The sequence below is a fragment of the Corapipo altera genome, unplaced genomic scaffold (genome assembly GCF_003945725.1).
Source record: "Corapipo altera isolate COAL_440 unplaced genomic scaffold, ASM394572v1 0, whole genome shotgun sequence".
NCBI classification, from domain to species: Eukaryota; Metazoa; Chordata; class Aves; order Passeriformes; family Pipridae; genus Corapipo; species Corapipo altera.
The window spans coordinates 77,939,725-77,959,934 of NW_020884872.1; the positions used below are offsets into that span (position 1 = coordinate 77,939,725).

Below are 20,210 nucleotides of genomic sequence, written 5' to 3' on the forward strand. Positions count from 1 at the left end.
CTGGTTGGACTAAGTATATATATGCAGCTATTATTTTATAAAGCTCAATTAGTAATTTTATAAAATACATATTTTGGAAAATATTTCAACATTGTTTCAGCTGTGTACTTGAGTTTGAACAAGGAGTGGATACTATTGCCACATTTAATGACTGGCTGATTTTCAAAATTCTTGATCTTCACAAGATGGAGGAGTTTGTGATTAAACCAGCATACCAGCATAATACTACTTTCTCTATTTAGTTTACTTTGAGAGTATTTATCCCACTGACTTTTTTTCTTTAGAATTCTGCCAGTAGTCTCAGCCCCCTTATTTACTTGCTTGCTTCTAGCCTGTAGATTTGCATTGCTGGCAGTGTACATGAGTACATATTTGTTTTCTCTTCATGAGAACTACAGGCTTTACGCCTCATTTTGCATTAATATACTCGAGTAAGGGACTTCAGTGTAGTCTCTTACTAAAGCATGGTCTTTATAGATAGAATCAAAGTTGGATTTTGTGAGTTTGTATGTTCTGATTTCCTGAGAAGTTGTATAGTCTTATTCTAAAGCTAATAAACTTCTGAAGGGAAGTCAAACCTCAAGTTTAAGTGTTTTAATGGAGTATTCTTGTATGGTAAGTTTAGACCATAATAAACTCTTCTATGAGAGTACAGGAAGAAGAGGAGGAGTTTGTCTTGTCACTATGCAAGATTTTTCAGCTTCTAGCAGCTACTGCAAAATCTTCTAAAAGTATTTTACTTTGGATTATAATGCTGTGGATGCTCACAGTTGTTTCCCATGTCCAAACTTTCCCAGCTCCACAACCCTTTGTAATGACAGTCTATGTCCTCAAAGGGAGTTCAGGGTCAAAATCAGATCTTCCAGCACAGTTCTTTCAGTTCATAATCCCAAAACTCACTGTCTGACACCTGATTAAGGAAACTGAGCAAAGGCAGAAGACATCTCTGGCTCACAGAGGAATTGTGATGCCTAAATGATTTCTTGGATGTAAATCCACCAGAGAGATAGCTAAAGACACACTACATAAAAAACAAGGTGGCTAATCATTTTACTACAAACACTGACACAAGGGATTACTGTATTTTAAGTTTAGAAAGTTCTACTCAGGCAGGTTTTTGTTCTATGGCAGATTTAACTGTATGGATGTAGCAGGAAAGGAGATGAGCCTAATGCAGCTCAGCAAAATGAAGGTTGAGAGAAGATATGATTACTGTGTGTTTGTTGTAGGCAACCACTGTCAGGGGAAAGTGGGGGAAAGTGCTACTTAATTTGAATAAAATACATCTAAATTGGTGATTTTTAAATTTTGGCTGAAAACTGGATAATTGAGTACTACAACAGTCAAATTCAAGATTAGCCTTTCAGTGGGATTAGTGAGAGAAAACAATTTTTCAGCAAGACAGCAATTTCCTTTAAGACAGAATCTGATATTTTAATGGGAATTGTTTGAGGTGGTATCTGTACTTGTAAGGACTTGACTCCATCATCCTTCTGTACTCTGTATTGCTGCTAAATGCTACTCATTAAAGTAGGCCTTAATCTTACCAAATCACTGATTAGACAAAATTCTTTTTGAAAAAATGGAAAAATATAGGTGCTCAATTTAAAAAGGAGGTAGAAGAAATGTCTCTCCTTTATATATGGAGAAGATCAAAATGACTAATTTATACTTGAATTGTACCGATCCTGTGGTAGAAATGAGATGAGTACCATCCTGTATAATTGACAAAATCAATCTTATTATGCTTAAAGTGGCAAATACAGTAGAGACTGTGTGACCTCTGCTGCTCTCTTGCATTTAATTTCTTATTTTATAGAACTCCTTCCTGTAATATGATATCCAAAATGTTAACACTATTCCAGGCTTGGTTATACTGGCTCTTCAGTAGTAAGTGGTGATAAGTATAGTCATTTAGACCTTATCTGCCCAAAAGTGCATTAATAGTCTGTTGCAACCAAACGTTAAAGTCTGGGAACGATGAAGTTTCAAAGACTTATGTGGCCACCATTTGTGACAATAGATGGTAACATGGGCATCTTTTTAATAAAAAATGGACTGGAAGGAATTTAGTAATGTTGAAATAAATATAAGAACATCAGAATACAACAGGACTGAACATAATTTTTCAGATCTTCAAATTCCTTTCCCTGCTCTTGGAGGCAATCAAGTGTCTTATAAAATTTAGTTTTCTATATTACAATTAAACATATTTATGGTCTCATGCTGCAAGAACTAGTTTTCATTACAGACTGTTAACTTTAATTAACTGTAATTACAAATGGACAAACCAGGAAATTTATTTCATACCTATAAAATATATTGATGCAAGGAAAGTGGATTACACTGAGATTCTAGAAGTGTGCATCAGACATGCATTAGAGCATACATGTCCAGCAAACAATGCAAAAATCTTCTATTTCTTTCTGCAATAGGTTCTAATCCAGAAGATGAGCTACTATCTAAGGAATGTATATACTCAATCCTCCTTTTAAGCAATGATTTTCTTCTAAATGCATGCCAGGAAAGAGGAAGTGCTACTAGACGAAGCTAATTCTAAGTATTCTTCACTATTGTTTTGATAAATCATACTGAATGTATTGCTAGAATAGACATATAATCTGTTTCCATTATTTAAAAAATGGAAGAGAAAGTGTTTAATGAACTGCAGTTTTTATCTGTTTATTGGGTCAGTTCACCACCACAGGCTGATTATTGCTGGTGGACCCAGTGACAAAGGACACAGGTGAGACTGAGGTACTCAGTGCTTTCTTTGTCTCAGTTTTAAGCACTGCAGTCAGTTGAACAGTGTGAGAGACTGCAGAAAATGATCACTGGCTCAAAACAACTAAAGTGAGGGTGGTTGGCTAGGGCAGGGCAAGTTCTGTGTAGATGGGATGGTGCACTGCTCCACAGCTCTCCCCTGGAGCCTCTAGTCCAGCCCAGAATGGCTCATAGCCACTGGCACACTGAAAACCCCATCTGAGGGAAGGGTCCCAAGAGACCAGAGCAGATAAAAGCAACTGCGCAAGTATACATGTGTAATGTCCCTGTTGTCTTGGATTTTATACCAGCTGAGACCACACTGGAACCAAGACAGTAGCTACATCTTTCTCTTATCTCTCTCCTTCTCCCTTTTTTTGCTCTTCTCAAAATCTGGGTAACCTAAAGTTAAGTGGGTTAGAGTTTATTAAGTCAATGCTTTGTGAAATGGTTTATTTTGATTGAATGTTGCTTTAGAATTTGCCAAGTACCCTTATTTTCTAAAGTTTGCCAGTAAGAAGTTTGTCTTTTAACCTCCTGAGTCACATTCTCCCTTGCACCTGACTCAGGGAGTACCTGAGCCCTCTTTAAGAAACTTGCTGAGCAAGTTTGGGGCTTTGCAAATGTTGGGTGCACATGAATTCCATTAGTCTTCCATTTGCTTCTAGTGTGCTTTTAGAAAGCTTTTCTTGCTGCTCTTCACGTTCTTTGCTACTTTTAACTCTAGCTGAACTTAAACTTTCCTAACTCCATCTTTGCATGCATATGTATTGTCTCACTGCTTCTGTCAAAAGTGAGAATCAGAAGGATAAGGATAAGCAGTACAGTCATGTTATTATGAGATGTGAGGACTTTAGGCTATTTATCTGAGGGTAATATAAACATAACATATCTAGTGTTATGTTGATGATGTTAACCATGATATAGGCAGTTCCTTATGTACAAAGAGGTGGAGTTCCTGCTCTGAATCCTGATCTCATGTAAAGGCATCTCAGTTTGCCTTTACTGACTGTAGAAGTTTGAGAGATTGAACTCATTAAACTAAACTTAGTCTTAAATGCAGATCCTGTGAACTATAGAAATGGCACACAGATAAAAAGCTATATGCTTTCTATTTTATATTTATCCTAGTTTTCCTGTATATATGTGTTGAATCTTGTAAGATTGCTATATTCTCACAATTCAGAGTATTTCTGTGACATCAGATTTGTTGAAAGTTTTAAAAGCAGTACAAAGTTTTTGTATTCACGTTTTATCAATTAGTTCTTTTGCATTAGAGAAACTTCCATTTTTATTAATTCAGCTCTAAACTCCAACCCTGTGTAATTAAATTTGGTAGCAACATACATACATGTACAAGACACATAACTACACTATGCATTATTTGTTTTTTCTTTAACTCTAGCTAATTTCACTATGAAAATGTCTTTTTTTTCCCCACACATTGCACAATTTGGATAAACAATGGCAATGGTGAATGAAAATCAGTTCTGATCAGTTGATCAGCATCAACTTGATTTTTTTTCTGAAAATTTTATGACTGTTACTCTGAGCCTCTTTTTTTCTAGGAATCTATAAAACTCAGGAAACATACAGCCTGGTTAAAACCCTTGACTGTAGGATTAACTTAATTGGTGTAGTTAAGTTCTTTATTTTTTGAGCACTGATTCTCTTACACAAGTTAGGGAAGTTGTCTCCTTGTCTCCCTGTGGTGTTGCTATGATCATCTCTTAAGAATTATTCAGTGCATAAATCTTAAAACCCGTAAGGTTTGGAAATTTCCCCTTGCATTCTTTTCTCTCTCATTCCCCTCCTCCCTGCACCTTCATGCCTTTAGCATCCTTCTCTTTCTTGACACCCAGTCGATTTTCACCTCATCTGTAGTACACTGTCATATTCTGTGCATGAAAAAACTGTTCAGAACCACATTAGAGTCCTTTGAGGTATAATTTTGAAAACTGGAAACCCTGGTATCTGCTTTCTCTGTTGTGATCTCTTCCTAGCATTTCATCCCTGTTCCAATTTATGACACATATTTCCAGTCAAACAATTGTAGATATAACAACAGGCTGGCTTCTATTTAGTGAATTTCAGGTTTTGGCACCAATAATGTCATGAATGCCAGTAAAATTTTCATTCATTTGGTTTTCATGTTTTATGAAACCTCTCCAAAGGCTGTCTTTTCAACAAATATAAATATACTTTTTAAAATATCTGGAAATATGCATGGAAAAATTTCAACCAGCCATATACCATATCAGTCTGTTAGACATTAGCATATATTCATGCTCTCTCTTATGCTCTGAACATGCAGGAACTGAGACAACCTTTGCAGAAATCTTGAGGAGTAGAAAATGGGATCTAACATGGTTCCATAACATGAAATGACCGACACAGTGCAAACAAAGGCTGTAAATTTGCCATTGCAGCACAGTATTAGTCCTGTTACATTGACCTTTACTCTTGCCTGTTGAGATATATTCCACATTCCATACCTATTACTCTCTTACACAAAAATTGTCCTTCTATATGTAATATTTTGGCAATTTGAAGCATTTGCAGTGCTGCAGAGAACTGTATCTCTGGAACTGAGAAGGCAAGAGGAAAAAAAAGAAATTTATACTAAAGTTAAATATAGACATTTAAATTCATATTCATTAGTAAGTAGTTAATGAATAAAATATTACTCATGGTTAGTATTTTATGGGAAATACTGAATATAATGAAGTGTGTTTGAGCATATGTATGTAAAGAATCATTAAGCTACTATTCAATGAGAAAAAAAGATGAAGTTGTGGTGAATATTATGCAGTTTAGCAGAGTAATTCTAAAAGAGAAAATTATTCACAACTGAATTTCTATTCAGGATTGGGATCTTAGTTGACTGAAATAATAACAGTTGCGAATTGGATTTTCTTCTTGTTAAAGAGAATGTAGCATACTTTGTAGCATTCCTGAATAAACTTCGATATAGTTCCCTTTATGTTTTAATCATTAAATAATTATTAATAAAGTAATTAATAATTACTATAAAAGGTTAGGAATGGCTGAGGGTTTCAGTAGTAGCAGGCTGGACAACATTTCAGAAGTGTTGTGAATCAAGAATCGGCAGGATGTGTTGGCAAGCTACTGAGTGAAGGAATAAATAGTATATCAAGGTTACAAACTGTAATAATGAAAAGGATGGTGGAGATGGGGAGTAAGAAATGTCATACAGTGTAATTGTATGCTTTTATCTTGTCCAGATTCAATCTATGACTGAACATTCAATTATAGATGACAGAAAAACATCATCAGGGTGAATAGGAGAAACCAGAGCCCTGAAGTCCTGAGCAATCCCTCATTCCTAACCCCATGACTGCTGATTCCTTTCATTTTGTGCTTGTTTTCACTCTGAGCTGTGAGGACAAAATAAAGAAAAAAGTGTAGTGTTAAATTATGATTGATTAGGGCTTTTTCTTCTTGTTGAATAAAGTATCTGGCTGCTTATTCCAGGCCTGTGTAGTGACTGTGGTTACATAGGGCATCAAAGTCAGTGTTTCTGGTCTTCCGAATGCATTAAAAAATATGCAGAAGATAAAGGTTTAAAGTATTTGTATTAATTATTATTTAAAATGGATATGCCCTTGCATAAAACTGAACTTATAATTTTTCTATTTCCACACAGCCGAGGCAACGAGAACAGACTAGCTCTACGAAGACAGACCATTCTCCGGGAGAAGGGGAGGAGGCAGGCCAGTCGAGGCCCAGCATATATGTTTAATGACCACTCAACAAGTCTTTCCCTTGAGGAGGAACGCTTTTTGGATGCTGCAGAATATGGAAATATTCCAGTGGTTCGCAAAATGCTGGAAGAATGTCCCTCACTCAATGTGAACTGTGTGGATTACATGGGACAGAACGCTTTGCAGCTGGCAGTTGCCAATGAGCACCTGGAGATCACAGAACTTCTGCTGAAGAAGGAGAACCTGTCTCGGGTGGGGGATGCCTTGCTTTTGGCTATTAGCAAAGGTTATGTTCGGATAGTGGAAGCCATCCTAAACCATCCCGCTTTTGCTGAAGGCAAGAGGCTTGCACTGAGTCCTAGCCAGTCAGAGCTCCAGCAAGATGACTTCTATGCATATGATGAAGATGGCACACGGTTTTCCCATGATGTTACACCAATCATTCTGGCTGCTCACTGCCATGAGTATGAGATTGTCCACACTCTGCTGAGAAAAGGAGCTAGGATCGATAGGCCACATGACTATTTCTGCAAGTGCAGTGAATGCAATCAGAAACAAAAACATGACTCTTTCAGCCATTCCAGATCCAGAATCAATGCCTACAAAGGTCTGGCCAGCCCTGCTTATCTGTCTTTGTCCAGTGAAGACCCTGTAATGACTGCCTTAGAGCTCAGCAATGAGCTGGCTGTGCTTGCAAACATAGAGAAAGAATTCAAGGTGAGTAGAGGGGTACTGATTCTGACAGACACAGAATTGCAAAGTTCAATCAAAGGTTTCTATCCCATTCCTTGAGCAGTAAGAGATCAGCATTATCTTCATAAATCAGCAGGATAATTTGGGAAAAGATATAATTGTTTAATCAATGGAGTATTTAAATCTTTGGGACTGTCTTATTGCTGTGTGCTGAGCGTAATTCTTGATCCTTGCGTAGAATGTGCCAGTGAACTAATTTTCTGCTTCCTATTAGGCAGGATAGTAAAGGAGGCCCTTCAAACCCATGCTTAAGCTGTCTTAGGGCAAGGGAAAGAGGAGACTAAAGTGGTACCCTTTGGTACTGTTTGGCAAGACAAGTTGCATGATTCTATTAAACACTTGCAGACTCTTATTATTTTCTCATAATTGGACTGAAAGCTTTCTCATTCCTCACAAAGTTTTGCATTTATTCACAAAAAAGGACTCTAAATAAACATCCTTCTCCTTTTTTAATGTCATGCTTTATTTTTTCTGGTATTTCTAGTGGCTTCTTCCTCTTTTTTACTTACTTGTGGTTCGTTACATGGGAACTCTCTAACGTTAAAGACTTTTTCAGTGTTATAAAGAATTTTGTAATATTTTACAAATGTATGATTTTGAAAAAAAGTGTGATTTATTGAGACGTGAAGTGTGAGTGTTCTTTGGTTCATTTTTTTTGTTATGTAGGTGCACAACATGCAGAAATATTTTCCACAGTTCGTTTGTGTTAGGACAAGTAAGAATGTAACTTTCTTTCTCTCAGTAAATGCAAAGTCAGGCTTTGTGCAAACATTGCCATTGTTAATTATGACTTAGGTTAGCTAAAATCACTTAGACTGGGTTTGCCTTATAGGACACTGTTGAAAGCAGATGCTACTATATAGACTTCACTAGCAGGAGATAAACCCCCTCCAAAGCAGTAATAGAATAATTTTCAACATTATGTTAGGAAGAGTTTGAAGTTGGCATGATCAATATTTAATGTTCATCTTAGCAGTGGCACAGCTCACAAGGCCCTGAACCTTTCTCGATTTATCCAACCTGATCTGAGATGCTGAAGTTCTGAATGAATTACTCCTGAGTTGTGTTCATAAGGGTGTCTTTATGGCACCAATCTGTTGTAAGAAGCAGAAATATTTCTTGGAGAGGGAAAGTAAGGAGAAGGAATGAGCAAGATGATCTTAAAAACATCAGAAATTGGAGCAGAGGAGAATTTTTATTTTATATCAATAAAAAAAATGGTGGGAGGACCATTTCAACTTAATGCAGAGGATGCATATCTGCCTCACGAAGTCCCTGACAGAAATCCTTAGGACCTCAGTGGACTGAGATTTCATCCACTGCTTTCATGTACAGTTCAGAGGAGAGAATTTAAACAACACACTCATTTCTTTCTCTTTAGCAGCTGCTGATGGGAACAAAAGGAGTTGATTAACTTAAAGAGGAGTAAATTTAGAACAGAACAGAAAACCATTTTGCATACACCATAAATGCAGCCTGTTAAGTTCACAGCTATGTTGAGATAATAGCATGTCTGATTTGTAGGAACTGTATAGCTCCTTTTACCACAGTTGGAGTGACACAAACTAAGATAATTATAAAGATAAATAAAATCATCATCTGGAATAGTCAGCAAGAACTGTCTTTCAAATGTATGCTGCACACACAGTCAGTGGGATGAACTGGGAGCACACTGTCCCTGGTACCACCAGGCAGGGAATGGAGTACACAGGTGAGAACAGGTGGGCTGGATCACAGAGCAAGCTTCTACAGCCTGCTCTGAAGCACCATGAGAAGGTCTTTCTTCAAGGACTTCTTTTTTTTCTAGTTCCTCTTTTGTTTCAGTTGCTTTCTTGAAAATTAGAGCTTAACTTCTAGTGCAGTGTTGTATAAAGAATTTCAACAGAGATTTTGAGGTACTGTCCCTCAGCAGAAACAGGAGGCTAGATGAGAGACAGAGCAGCTCCACATTACTGGGCATTAATCATCCAGGCTCTACTGGGAACATACATACTCTTTGAGTAGAGTGGAGGTGGATAGGAACTGTGAGGAGCAGGAGCAGTAGGCAACACAGAAATTTAACTCTCCCTTAATTTAAGGTTTCACCAGGAGCAGGAAACATAAGGTCTTTAGGGAATGTTTTTATAGGTACTAAAATCCCGTGGTGTTTCTGGATAAATATTAAAGACCATTCACATTTATACGTGAATTATTGAGAATTAACATTTACAATTTTGATAAGTGATTAACATTTACAATATCTAGACAGGCTAGGGACTTGACAGCAAAATGCCTGTCTTAGTTTCAGAGGAGACAGTACAAGTGTGTGCCAGTTACAGGAAATGGATGCTGTCAGCTTTACTGAGTGTGGGCTAGCTTGTACTCCCACAAGCTCGTATCCCTGCTTGCAGCAATTTATCTAACAATTGTTAACCTTGCTTTATTTCAGGAGTTTGCTACAAATACCTGGATAGTGTAGTTGCTGCATAAAAATGTGAGCTTCATAAAAATGGGTTACACGTGTTAGTGTAGTCAGAACAAGTATATTTTTAGTGCATAGGTAAGCTGGGCATGGCAAATCTTTAGCTCCACCTGGGGTTTACCTTAGCCACTTGAAGTATTTCAAACCTTACCTAAATGGAAATTGAACTTTCTGTAATACACTGTTATAACAGTCACCTATTTTATAGTGCTGATGGGGTATTGTTGCAGGGGAACTTTCAAGTGAGTGCCTACAGCAACCAGTGGCACAGATAATTCCCAGATCTTCCTCAGAGGCAATAGAAAGGGTCAGTGCTAAACTGGAGAGATGTGTCAATCACAGTGTAGGAATATTTCTGTAACAAAGAGCTAATTCAGGCTTCCCGAGTAATTCTGAGATCTTCAGGATTTTCTGAACACCATTTAATTTAGTTTAATATTATATATATATTTAGTTTATATATATTATATATATATTTAGTTTAATATTATATATATATATATGTTCAACATGGTCTTGAAGATCTTCAGGGATGGGGAATCCTCTCTGGACAACCTATTCCAGTGTCTCACCACTCTTATAGTAAAGATTTTTTTCCTAATATGTAATCTAAACCTATGTTGCTTCAGCATAAAGCCATTCCCTCTTGACCTTTTTCACATGCCCTTGTGAAAAGTCCTTCTCCAGCCTTCTTGTAAGACCCCTTTAGGTACTGAAAGGTGCTATAAGGTCTCCCTGGAGCCTTCTCTTCCCCAGGCTGACCCAGCTCTCTCAGCCTGTCTTCATACGAGACATGTTCCAGCCCTCTGGATGTATTCCAGCCCTTAGTGGCCCTTCTCTGGATTAATTTCAACAGGTCAACCTCTTTCTTCTATTAGGGGCCCCAGAGCTGGACACAGCACTGCAGGTGGCGTCTCACAAGAGCAGAGTAGAGGGGCAGAATCACCTTCCTTGACTTGCTGGCCAAGGTGCTTTTGATACAGCCCAGGATATCGATGGCTCTCTGGGCTGCAAGCACATATTGCTGGCCCACATTGAGCTTTTCATCCATAAACACCCTCAGTCCTTCTCCCCCGGGTTATTCTTGACCCATTCTCTGCACAGCCTCTGCTTGTGCTTGGGATTACCCTGATATGACTAAGTGTGCAGTTTTACAAGTTTGATGTTATATAGAATATTTTTACTTTTGGAGATTGTGATCATGTTTTCTGTCATCTCAATCATTCGCCCACCCTAGAGCTAATATCTCTATTATGTCCATAAAGATGTCGATGATATATGACAAATGTTGTCCTGCAGAGATGTGGCCTGGAGTTTTGAGAGGGACAGCTGTGTCCCAGTGCTGTTCAAAATGGATAAGATAAGCATTTAGTACAAAGTCTATTGCAACTATAACAGCAACAGATGGGTTTATTGTGTCATGGGATGGAATGAAAAATGTATTTTTAAGTTAAATATAGATATGTTACTGTTTACTGTAAATTACTTCCCCTAATAAGGTTGAGTTTGCTCTTCTGATAAGAAGCAAAATTCAATGTATCAACTCAAAGTCTGATTTTCTGCTGTTTTGATTTTTTTATTTTCTTTTATACAACCCCCATTACAGAAATTGGATCCCAGTCTTCATTATGGCTATTAAAATATGTCATACAACATTTCTGAAAGTGTTTTTTTTTTAACTTTAATTACCTCAAAAGCGAGTCTAGAGAAGTGACTGAGGTGCAGAACTTGATAAGGTAGATATGCAAGGTAACCAAGGGGAGACAAATCCCACTCTGAACATTTTTGGGGGGGGGGGAAGTGCATAACAAGATGCAAAGAAAATATTCACAGAGGTGTGGCTGGGATGTAGAACTGTTTCTGTCATGGTGGATCTAAACACCAAGTCTTCTTTCTTCTGTTTTCTAGAATGATTACAAGAAACTGTCTATGCAATGTAAAGATTTTGTAGTCGGACTCCTTGATTTGTGCAGAAATACAGAAGAAGTGGAAGCTATTTTGAATGGTGATGTAGAGATGAACCTCAGTAATGGAGAACACGGCCGCCCCAGCCTTAGCCGCTTAAAACTTGCCATTAAGTATGAAGTTAAAAAAGTAAGCAATTATGTTAATCAAACAGACATGTCATGATAGTGGTATTAAATTGTGCTATTATTAAATGTTTATGTTTTGGTAACCTATGACAAATGAACATTAGGGCCCTTTGCACAGTGTATTTTGCAAACAAAAGAATCCTAGCCCCAAATAGCTTGCAATATAAACAAGAAGAAGATATTGGGGGTGGATACTGGTCACAGTGAGTATGAGAGCAAATGACTCTAATACAATTTGTAGCTATGTGCAAAATAAAAAAAAAAGGCTTCAGGCAGTGTCAATTACAACAGTTATCATCCCTTCTTTGTCTTGCTTTCATTTCTACTGTCAGTTTAATACTATGGTCTCCATCTGAAATGCTCTCAGTGAATCTAGCTAAGTTAGTAGCTGCACAGAGACCCTTGAATTACCCAGGAAACTTGTCTTGGATAATACAGGTTGTAAAATTCTAGGTGGCGTGTGTGAACCAGGGAGAAATTATTTGCGTGATGAATCTTATACAAACAAAGAAGTAGAGCCTTTTTTACAAAAATTGAGCTTACATCTCCTACATGAGACATGTATTTATGTGTTCATGAAAGGAAGAAAAGAAGAAAGCTATTTTGGCTGAGCACTCACCAGTAAATGAAAACACTGCAAAACACTTGGCAAGTTGTGGTCACTAAAGAGAGATGAAGCAACTACTGAAGAGAACATGTCACAATGAGTTTGTCCTTCATAGTCTTAATCCTTCCCTGAATGTGAACTTTCTTGCAATACTTTCTCTTATCTCAATAAAGATATTTCTTGCACCTGCAGCCAGTCATCCTTTAAGTATAGAGAAGATTATAGAAAAAAACAAGCCTAGATTAATTTAAATTTTTAATTCTATTAACAGGTCTGGATATAAACATACACAGTGCACAAGGATCTACTATTTATTAATACCTACCTTTGTAAGGTTCTTCTTATACCAATTAGAGGACACAAAGGGTAGACTATAGGGTAGACTTCTCAGTTTTGCAGAGTTTGTCCAAAATATTCCAGAAACAAGTTATAAATAGTCCTTATCTGATTTCCTGCAAATGTGACAGCTGTTTTCTTATGCCAGCATGTTAGCATGTAAAAATATGTCAAAATCTTTCTTTCATAACTGAAGATTATATAGCATTTTTTTGCAGAACAAACAGACTTAAAGTTTTGGAATTTCTGAAGCAGTAAATTTAAAATTATAAATATAAGAAAGTTGCAAAGTTTGATCAGATAAATTTTATGTTTAATTAACCTTAGATAAAATTAATAGTTTGTGATTGAATAATAAATAATAAATGTGTCAATAAATAGTAGTTTTTTAAATTAATGTATTTATTGTTGCTGATGGCAACACGTCTGTTTGCTGGGAAATTTGGCCTGTCAAATAGTTTTTCTTATGACCTTGTTAGTTCTCTTTTGAACAATTCTCCTGAGTTGTTGCTATTCCAGAATTCTTAATGTGCTTCATATAGCTGTATTTTAATAAAGGTTATTCTGATAGCAATATTATTTTTGTGCTCTTTTTCTTTATTATAGTTTGTAGCACATCCAAACTGCCAGCAACAACTTCTCTCAATTTGGTATGAAAATTTATCAGGTTTACGGCAGCAGACCATGGCAGTGAAGTTTCTGGTTGTTCTTGCTGTTGCAATAGGACTACCCTTCCTTTCAATGGCTTACTGGATTGCTCCTTGCAGTAAGGTCAGTCTGTGAAATCTTGTAATGGCTTTTTATTAACTCCTGTATCATCTATACGTAGATTCCTGTCTGACAAAGACATGCTTAAACAATAGAAGTTATTTTAAAGCCAAGTTAGAATGGAATGGCTGCAAGACTGCACGTTCAGGCAACTGTAATTAAGACAGGTATATGTGTTGTGTTAAATGTAATATATATTAAATTAAGTTACAATAGTTGAGCAAGAGTTGCTTTGTAGAAATTCTGCTTTAGAAACAATGAGTCAAATTGTTATCGTTTAGTTCTTGCCTCTATAGGCAAATACCAAGGATACTCTTTTTCCATTGTTTCAGATTTAGACTAAGTTCAAGCAGGGGGTTGATTCCAATTAACTCAAAGGCAATTTTATTTTTCATGATGAAAAATAAATAGATAAAAGTCACTGAAATATGAATGTCAGAAACTAAAACAATCATCACTTTTCTAGAAGTCAAAATTAACTGTGTTGGCTTGACAAGATAGTGCTAATACACATCATATTTCATGAGGAGTCCAAAGTAGTCACACAATCTCCCCTACACTGATTTACAATGCACTGTCTGAACTGGGTGACAATCTCTGACCTCACTGAACTTTGTGTTGAGTCTCTGTTTGAGTTGGTCATTATCCATTTTGAATGGACACTGATGGCAAATTTCCCTTCAAAGTATGTTAGAGGGAAAAAATGGCATCCTATAAGGATAGTTCACCATGTTGCAGTATAATATCCCCAACTCTAACAGGTCAAATCCTTTGCACATGCCACGATTTCAGGGGAAGAGGAAGATTGAAAGAGAGGATTGAGGTCATGGTGGGAGTTGTTTTTGTTGTTCTCTGGAGGAGAAAAGTGGGCCTTTTTTGTTTTGCCATATTTTTTCATTTCTTTCAGTCTGGGCAATAAAAATCAGCTATATTATTTTCACTTTTCTGTATAGTGACCGGGTTTTTATGAATACTTATTTCTTAAGACACTCCTTGAGATTCAACACACTTCATTAATTGATTTTCTGCTATAGCAGTGACTTACCTATTTGTCATTTTCCATTTTCAATGATATATTGAATCTTAAACTAAATTTGAACCATTGTACATTCTGAAAAATATATTTCAGAGTAGCTTTTAAAGTCAAGGCACAAGTAACAACATTCATTAAATTTCAATTCTGTCACTATTTAATCAACTGGTCATGTGATTTGAATGCTTTTTTTCATTGTATTCTGCAAATATAAAATCTAATCTACCTTTTTCACCAGTTGAAATTTAATACTCTATGCTTCACTTATACTTCAGAAGTTTAATCTGGTTTTTGAAGACAAAAATTTTCAGTGTATAGTCTCAAGATAGGATGGCTCCAATATAGAACATCTTCTTTATCAAGAGTCCATTCTGTGTATGAATTGATGGAATTTTACGTCTTCTCTTCCTACCGAGATAAAGTACAGATTCTTTTTCCAGGTTTGGCAGTATAAGGCACAGTGACAGAAGAGAGAGAAAATGTTCACAGTATTTCTGGTGAAAATAACAACTTACAGTGGAGTTCTGACACATTTCTTTATATTCTCATGTCACGGCTCTGAGAAAGGCAAAAATGTGTTTATGACTTTTGCAACATCTCAGTCAGTTACCTGTAATACTGACCAGCTTCCTCCTTGGGAAAAAGTTAATTTGAGTTTGGACCACAGACTGAAGGTTTGAATTGAAAGTTTCAGATGTGAAAAAAATTTAATGTAAATATGTGGTCAGTCCTGTTGATTTGGAAGGAATTCACGACTGTCAGATACCAAAAGGCGTTAAGATTGCCTCTTATTTGAATTTCAGCCATTGATCCTCGCAGAGACATTTCAAAATTTTGTAAACTCTTTGCTCTGCATTTCTAATTGTTAATTCAGTGTAACTACTGACATCATTAACACAAATTTCCAGAATAATATTTTATTACATGACATGAAAGATTAAAACCTTTTTTCAGTTATCTGCAAGAATCTCTAATGTCTCTGCTGTTCAGCTGTAGTAATAGGATTTAGATTTTTAGCTTTATGAACTCACCTCTGGCCAAGATGAAGGATCTACATTTGAAACTGAGTCACCTTTTGCTGTTCCCAGTCACCTAAGGCTGGCATTTCTAAAGAAGTAACTTGAAAAATTCCTAAATGCTTCCTAGAAACTTGTTCTGAGAGTTATACACATACCTCTTTTGCATTGTGGTAGAGGAAAAAAAATTGAACATTGTGTCCAGTATATGAGGAGCTAGAAAATTGTTATTACTAAAAAAGTATATGCATAATCTAGGTGGGTTTTTTTAATCAGACCTTTTCTCCTTTGCAATAGCTGTGCTATCTGGAGTCCCATTTTATAATTTCTTTATCAATGCCATACTCCATAATATTACAATACTAATTGTTTCTGCAGTTACAAGTGGGGAATAATGTGAATCACTTACTACAGACCCCAGCAATTACAGGTGACCCTCTATATGGACAAATAAGTGTCAGTGTCCACCATGTAACTATTGTATATCTTGTCCTAACCCAAAACAACATATAAAACACTCTCCAAAACTCCATAGCAAACCAAAAAAAATAGTATAGAGTATCAGAATCCATAAAAGAACCCAAACCAAACCTCCAGATCACTTAAAACACAGAGAGATTCAGAGCACTTAGAAAATCATGTCCTTGGAAGTGCAGGGGAAGGAAATTTATTACATCAAAATGCGCAGTGAAAGTGTATGAGGGAGATTCTAGTTCATGGAAAAGTCTGGAGTTGCAAGATTATGGCCTTGGCTTTAGATGCTGCTTTTTTCATCCCAGTTCATATTTTCTGACCTATATCTTCTCCATAAAGAAATTCAGAAATTTAGAAGTGTAATTTCAAAATTTCACTGGATCATTGTTATATAGCAGTGTCATAATAACTTCCAGCAGTTTTGTAATCACTTCAACCAAAATTCTGCTTCTAGAGAGATTTTGCTATATATATGCAAAAAATACTTTTCTGTTTCTTTAAAAGGGACAGGAGGTGGGGTGTTAGGAATTCACTCTCTTAAATTTTATGTTTTTTGATCAAGGGATATATTAACATTAACCTACTTCAGTATTTTTTCTTCTTTTCTGGTTATGTCTCTCTCTGGCAACTGTCTCCTAACTCATCTTTATTTGTGAATACAAGAATAATGCATTTAAAAGGACACTGTCAAGGTACTTTATCGTTTTCCATCTCTGCTTTATTGTATGTTGTTTATGACTGTATCTTCCTAGCTTGAAATAAAATTTTTCCCCATGACAATTACCTGTTCTCTTTGTAGTTCATGCAAAATAATTGGTTGTTGAAATTCATCTCATGAGGCTGACAGACTGTTTTATTTAATAAAAGAGAAATTAATTTAATGGAGTGAGAAACATAATAAATGGCATGGATTTGAAAAGTAATATTACAAATCTTATGCCTGCTAATCTTGACAGTGTTCCTTTAACAGTATCTTATATTTACATTTGTCTAGTCTTCCTGAAGTGATTTGTATTTGAGACCTTACCATTGCATCCTTAGCTCCATCCTCTTATTCATGTTTCTGTAAAAGTTGACTGCAAAATTCTGATTTTCTGCAGCAAAAATGAGTACCGGTAACATACCTCTCTGTTTCCACCTACTTTTTCCAGACCACAGATTGTTATATGTTTTAGCTGAGATCTGTAACACTTGCTTTCAATCATTTCCAAGCAATTTTTTTAGATACAAGCACACTCTTAGTCAAAAATGAAAAAGTATTTTTCTGCAGCTTCCAACTAAGTGGAAAAGCTAAGACTTTTAATATTAATACAGCCACTCTCTAAAATAAAGTAAATAATTCCTAGAAGTTCAACCTTGTGTGAATTTGTATGGAACTTTCAGGTTTTTGAAGTGTTGCACTAAACCATTTTAAAGTTGTTCTTAGTCATGACAAAGCTGAAAACTTTTCCATTGTAGTAGTCAGGAGGAAATTAAGACTCTACATTGATAGAAACTTCTAAAAGCAACAGTCAACACGGCATCATAGTACGCAAATTTTTCTAAATATTTGTTCCTTTGCATTATTGAAATATATGACTTTCTGTGTTACTGCTCTTTTTATATATTTTTTTGTTTTGGAAGAAGTCAATGCAATATCTTTGTGTTTCATAATCTCTGTTGCAGCTGGGGAGGATAATGCGTGGACCATTTATGAAGTTTGTAGCCCATGCAGCCTCTTTCACCATTTTTCTTGGTCTGCTTGTCATGAATGCAGCTGACAGGTTTGATGGCACCAAACTCCGACCTAATGAAACAACAGACAATGTAAAACAGCTGTTTAGGATGAAAACATCATGTTTCACATGGATGGAGATGCTCATTATTTCTTGGGTAATAGGTAAAAAATTTTGCTTAAATTTGTCTTGCTATGATTTCAAGTGAAGCTGAACTAAATGAAATCCTCTGCTATCAATGTTTTGTGTAAAAATTGTGACAAAGGGAGTTTATTCAGTTGTCTGCATTCCCACATGGTCCTCATGTTTTATGCTGGATGTCATCAGGATTCACATGTTCCCAGCTGATCACATTCAGATTAAGGATTTAGGTGAAATCTACATCATCCTGAAATCTACATTTACATGAATTCAGTTTTACAAATAACAAAGCAAAGTGTCTACCAGTTTTCTGGGGGTTTTGAGTCACACTGCGTCAACTACAAAGGGGAAAGATTTGCACATGATGGGCCAAATTTTTTTGTGTCAAATTGTCTCTTTCTGCTAAGATTCTCTTTTTTTACAAGTATGTCTGCAGAACTAACAGTATTTAACTGAATGTATTATTGACAAAAGAGAAGAATATAGACCCCTGAACATTTGGCAGTAGATTTTCTCATCCCAACATAGGGATGACATGAATGCTATGAGTAGTACTCTGAGCTGACCCACTGAATTCAGTGATGTAGTACTATTCAGCATCAGAACTTGAGTTCAGGCCCTCCAAAATATTTTGGCTGTCAGATTCTCATTTACAAGTCTAATACCTTTTAATCCAGTGAGGGTTACATGCTCAAATATTTTAAGGGTCTGGATTCTGGCTGTTACTTAAGACAGTAATGTGTGAAAGTTAAATTCAAGCTAAGTATCTTTCCTTACAAGAGCTTACACATTTAAAATATTTTGCTTTTATGATGTCTCTTTGATTGATATTTGTACACCAACTGATTCTTATAGCTTTAAAAGACATTGGCAGCCTTTATTTATTTAATAGCAAAGCTATTTATAAATTAATATAGTTGTGTATTATAGGGATAATATAGCACTTAGATTTCTTAAGTCTATAAATATCAATATTTTCATCTGATAAAAAAGAAGGAAATAATAGTTTCTTAATTTGAAGTTCCAGTTTGGTAATTTAATCTATTTTCGTTTTTATTTATTTCAGTGTCATGCATAAGACGGTTTATGAAAAATTGATTCGGTGCATACAGACGTAACACTGAATGTAGTTACTGCAATTGACATTATTATTGTCCTTATCTGAAAATTATGAAAAGTTCCTTCAGACAATTTGATAAGTGAAAGAAGTATTCCATTCAGCTTTTTATTAAAGACTCTTTTTAAAATCCTGGAAGTGTAGTTTATATTTTTATATGAAAAAAGATTTTCTCCAAAAATAAGAAAATCTGAGTTTCTCTATTAGCTCTACCACAGATCACACCAGAGCATTTCTGCTCTTTCCATCTCTTCCTGTGTCTGTAACAGATGGTAATACTCACATCCCATTCCTCTCTTTGAAAACTTTTATAGTTGTACAGGAAAAAGAATTCTGAAAGATTGCTATTATTACTTGCATGAGAAGAAGTCTTGAAATGTATATGAATTTTCAGATTCAAGGATTTTATTTTGTGTTTGAATTCCCACTGATCAAAATTGTTTTGAGTTTGACTGCAACCAAGAGCATGTTCTATATATAATAAAAATATAAAATAAAACAATTGTGAAGATAAAAGAACACATTGTTTTTTCTGTTCTGTCTTAAACAGGCATGATATGGTCTGAATGTAAAGAAATTTGGTCTCAAGGTCCAAAGGAATACCTTTTTGAGTTATGGAATATGCTTGATTTTGGTATGTTAGCAATTTTTGCAGCATCATTCATAGCAAGGTTTATGGCATTTTGGCATGCGTCCAGAGCCCAGAACTTCGTGGATGCACATATGAAAGATCTGACTAGTCCAACACTGGACCCCAGCATAAAATACTACACCTTGGGTGAGTTGATTGAACATGGTTAAGATTTACTTCTGGGGCCAAGATGAACTGATTTTTCAGTAAATAAGTCTCCAATACCATAGTTCCACAATGTACTACTAAAGAAATTCCCACACCTTCTCCTTCTCAACCTTATGGTAAATTGAATATGAGTCAGCAGTGGCCTGGCAGCCAGGAGAGACATCCATGTCCTCGGATGCATAAGCATAGTATCACCGAAGTGATTGTCCCAGTCCACTCTGTACTGGTGTGGCCTCACCTGGAGTACTGTGTGCAGTTTTGTGCACCACATTATAAAAAAGACACTAAAATATTAGAGACTGTCCAAAGGAGGGTCACAAGGATGGTGAGGGGTGTGGAGGGGAAGCCATATGAGGAGCAGCTGAAGTCACTTGGTTTGTTCAGCCTGGAGAAGAGGAGACTGAGGGGA

At 36.1% G+C, this 20,210-nt stretch overlaps 1 protein-coding gene across 2 annotated transcripts in view; it reads left to right on the plus strand.

Annotated features, from left to right (window-relative positions):
- The window catches only part of TRPC6 (transient receptor potential cation channel subfamily C member 6), a 79,283-nt gene that overhangs the window by 41,028 nt on the left and 18,045 nt on the right, over nucleotides 1-20,210 (plus strand). The window contains exons 2-6 of one of the 2 annotated variants that reach the window (XM_027639318.1): nucleotides 6,431-7,205; nucleotides 11,611-11,796; nucleotides 13,345-13,509; nucleotides 17,695-17,908; nucleotides 19,553-19,780. In XM_027639318.1, the coding sequence (XP_027495119.1) occupies nucleotides 6,431-7,205; nucleotides 11,611-11,796; nucleotides 13,345-13,509; nucleotides 17,695-17,908; nucleotides 19,553-19,780 (1,568 nt within the window). The remainder of the gene's footprint in view (nucleotides 1-6,430; nucleotides 7,206-11,610; nucleotides 11,797-13,344; nucleotides 13,510-17,694; nucleotides 17,909-19,552; nucleotides 19,781-20,210) is intronic. The other variant, XM_027639393.1, reaches the window with a different exon arrangement.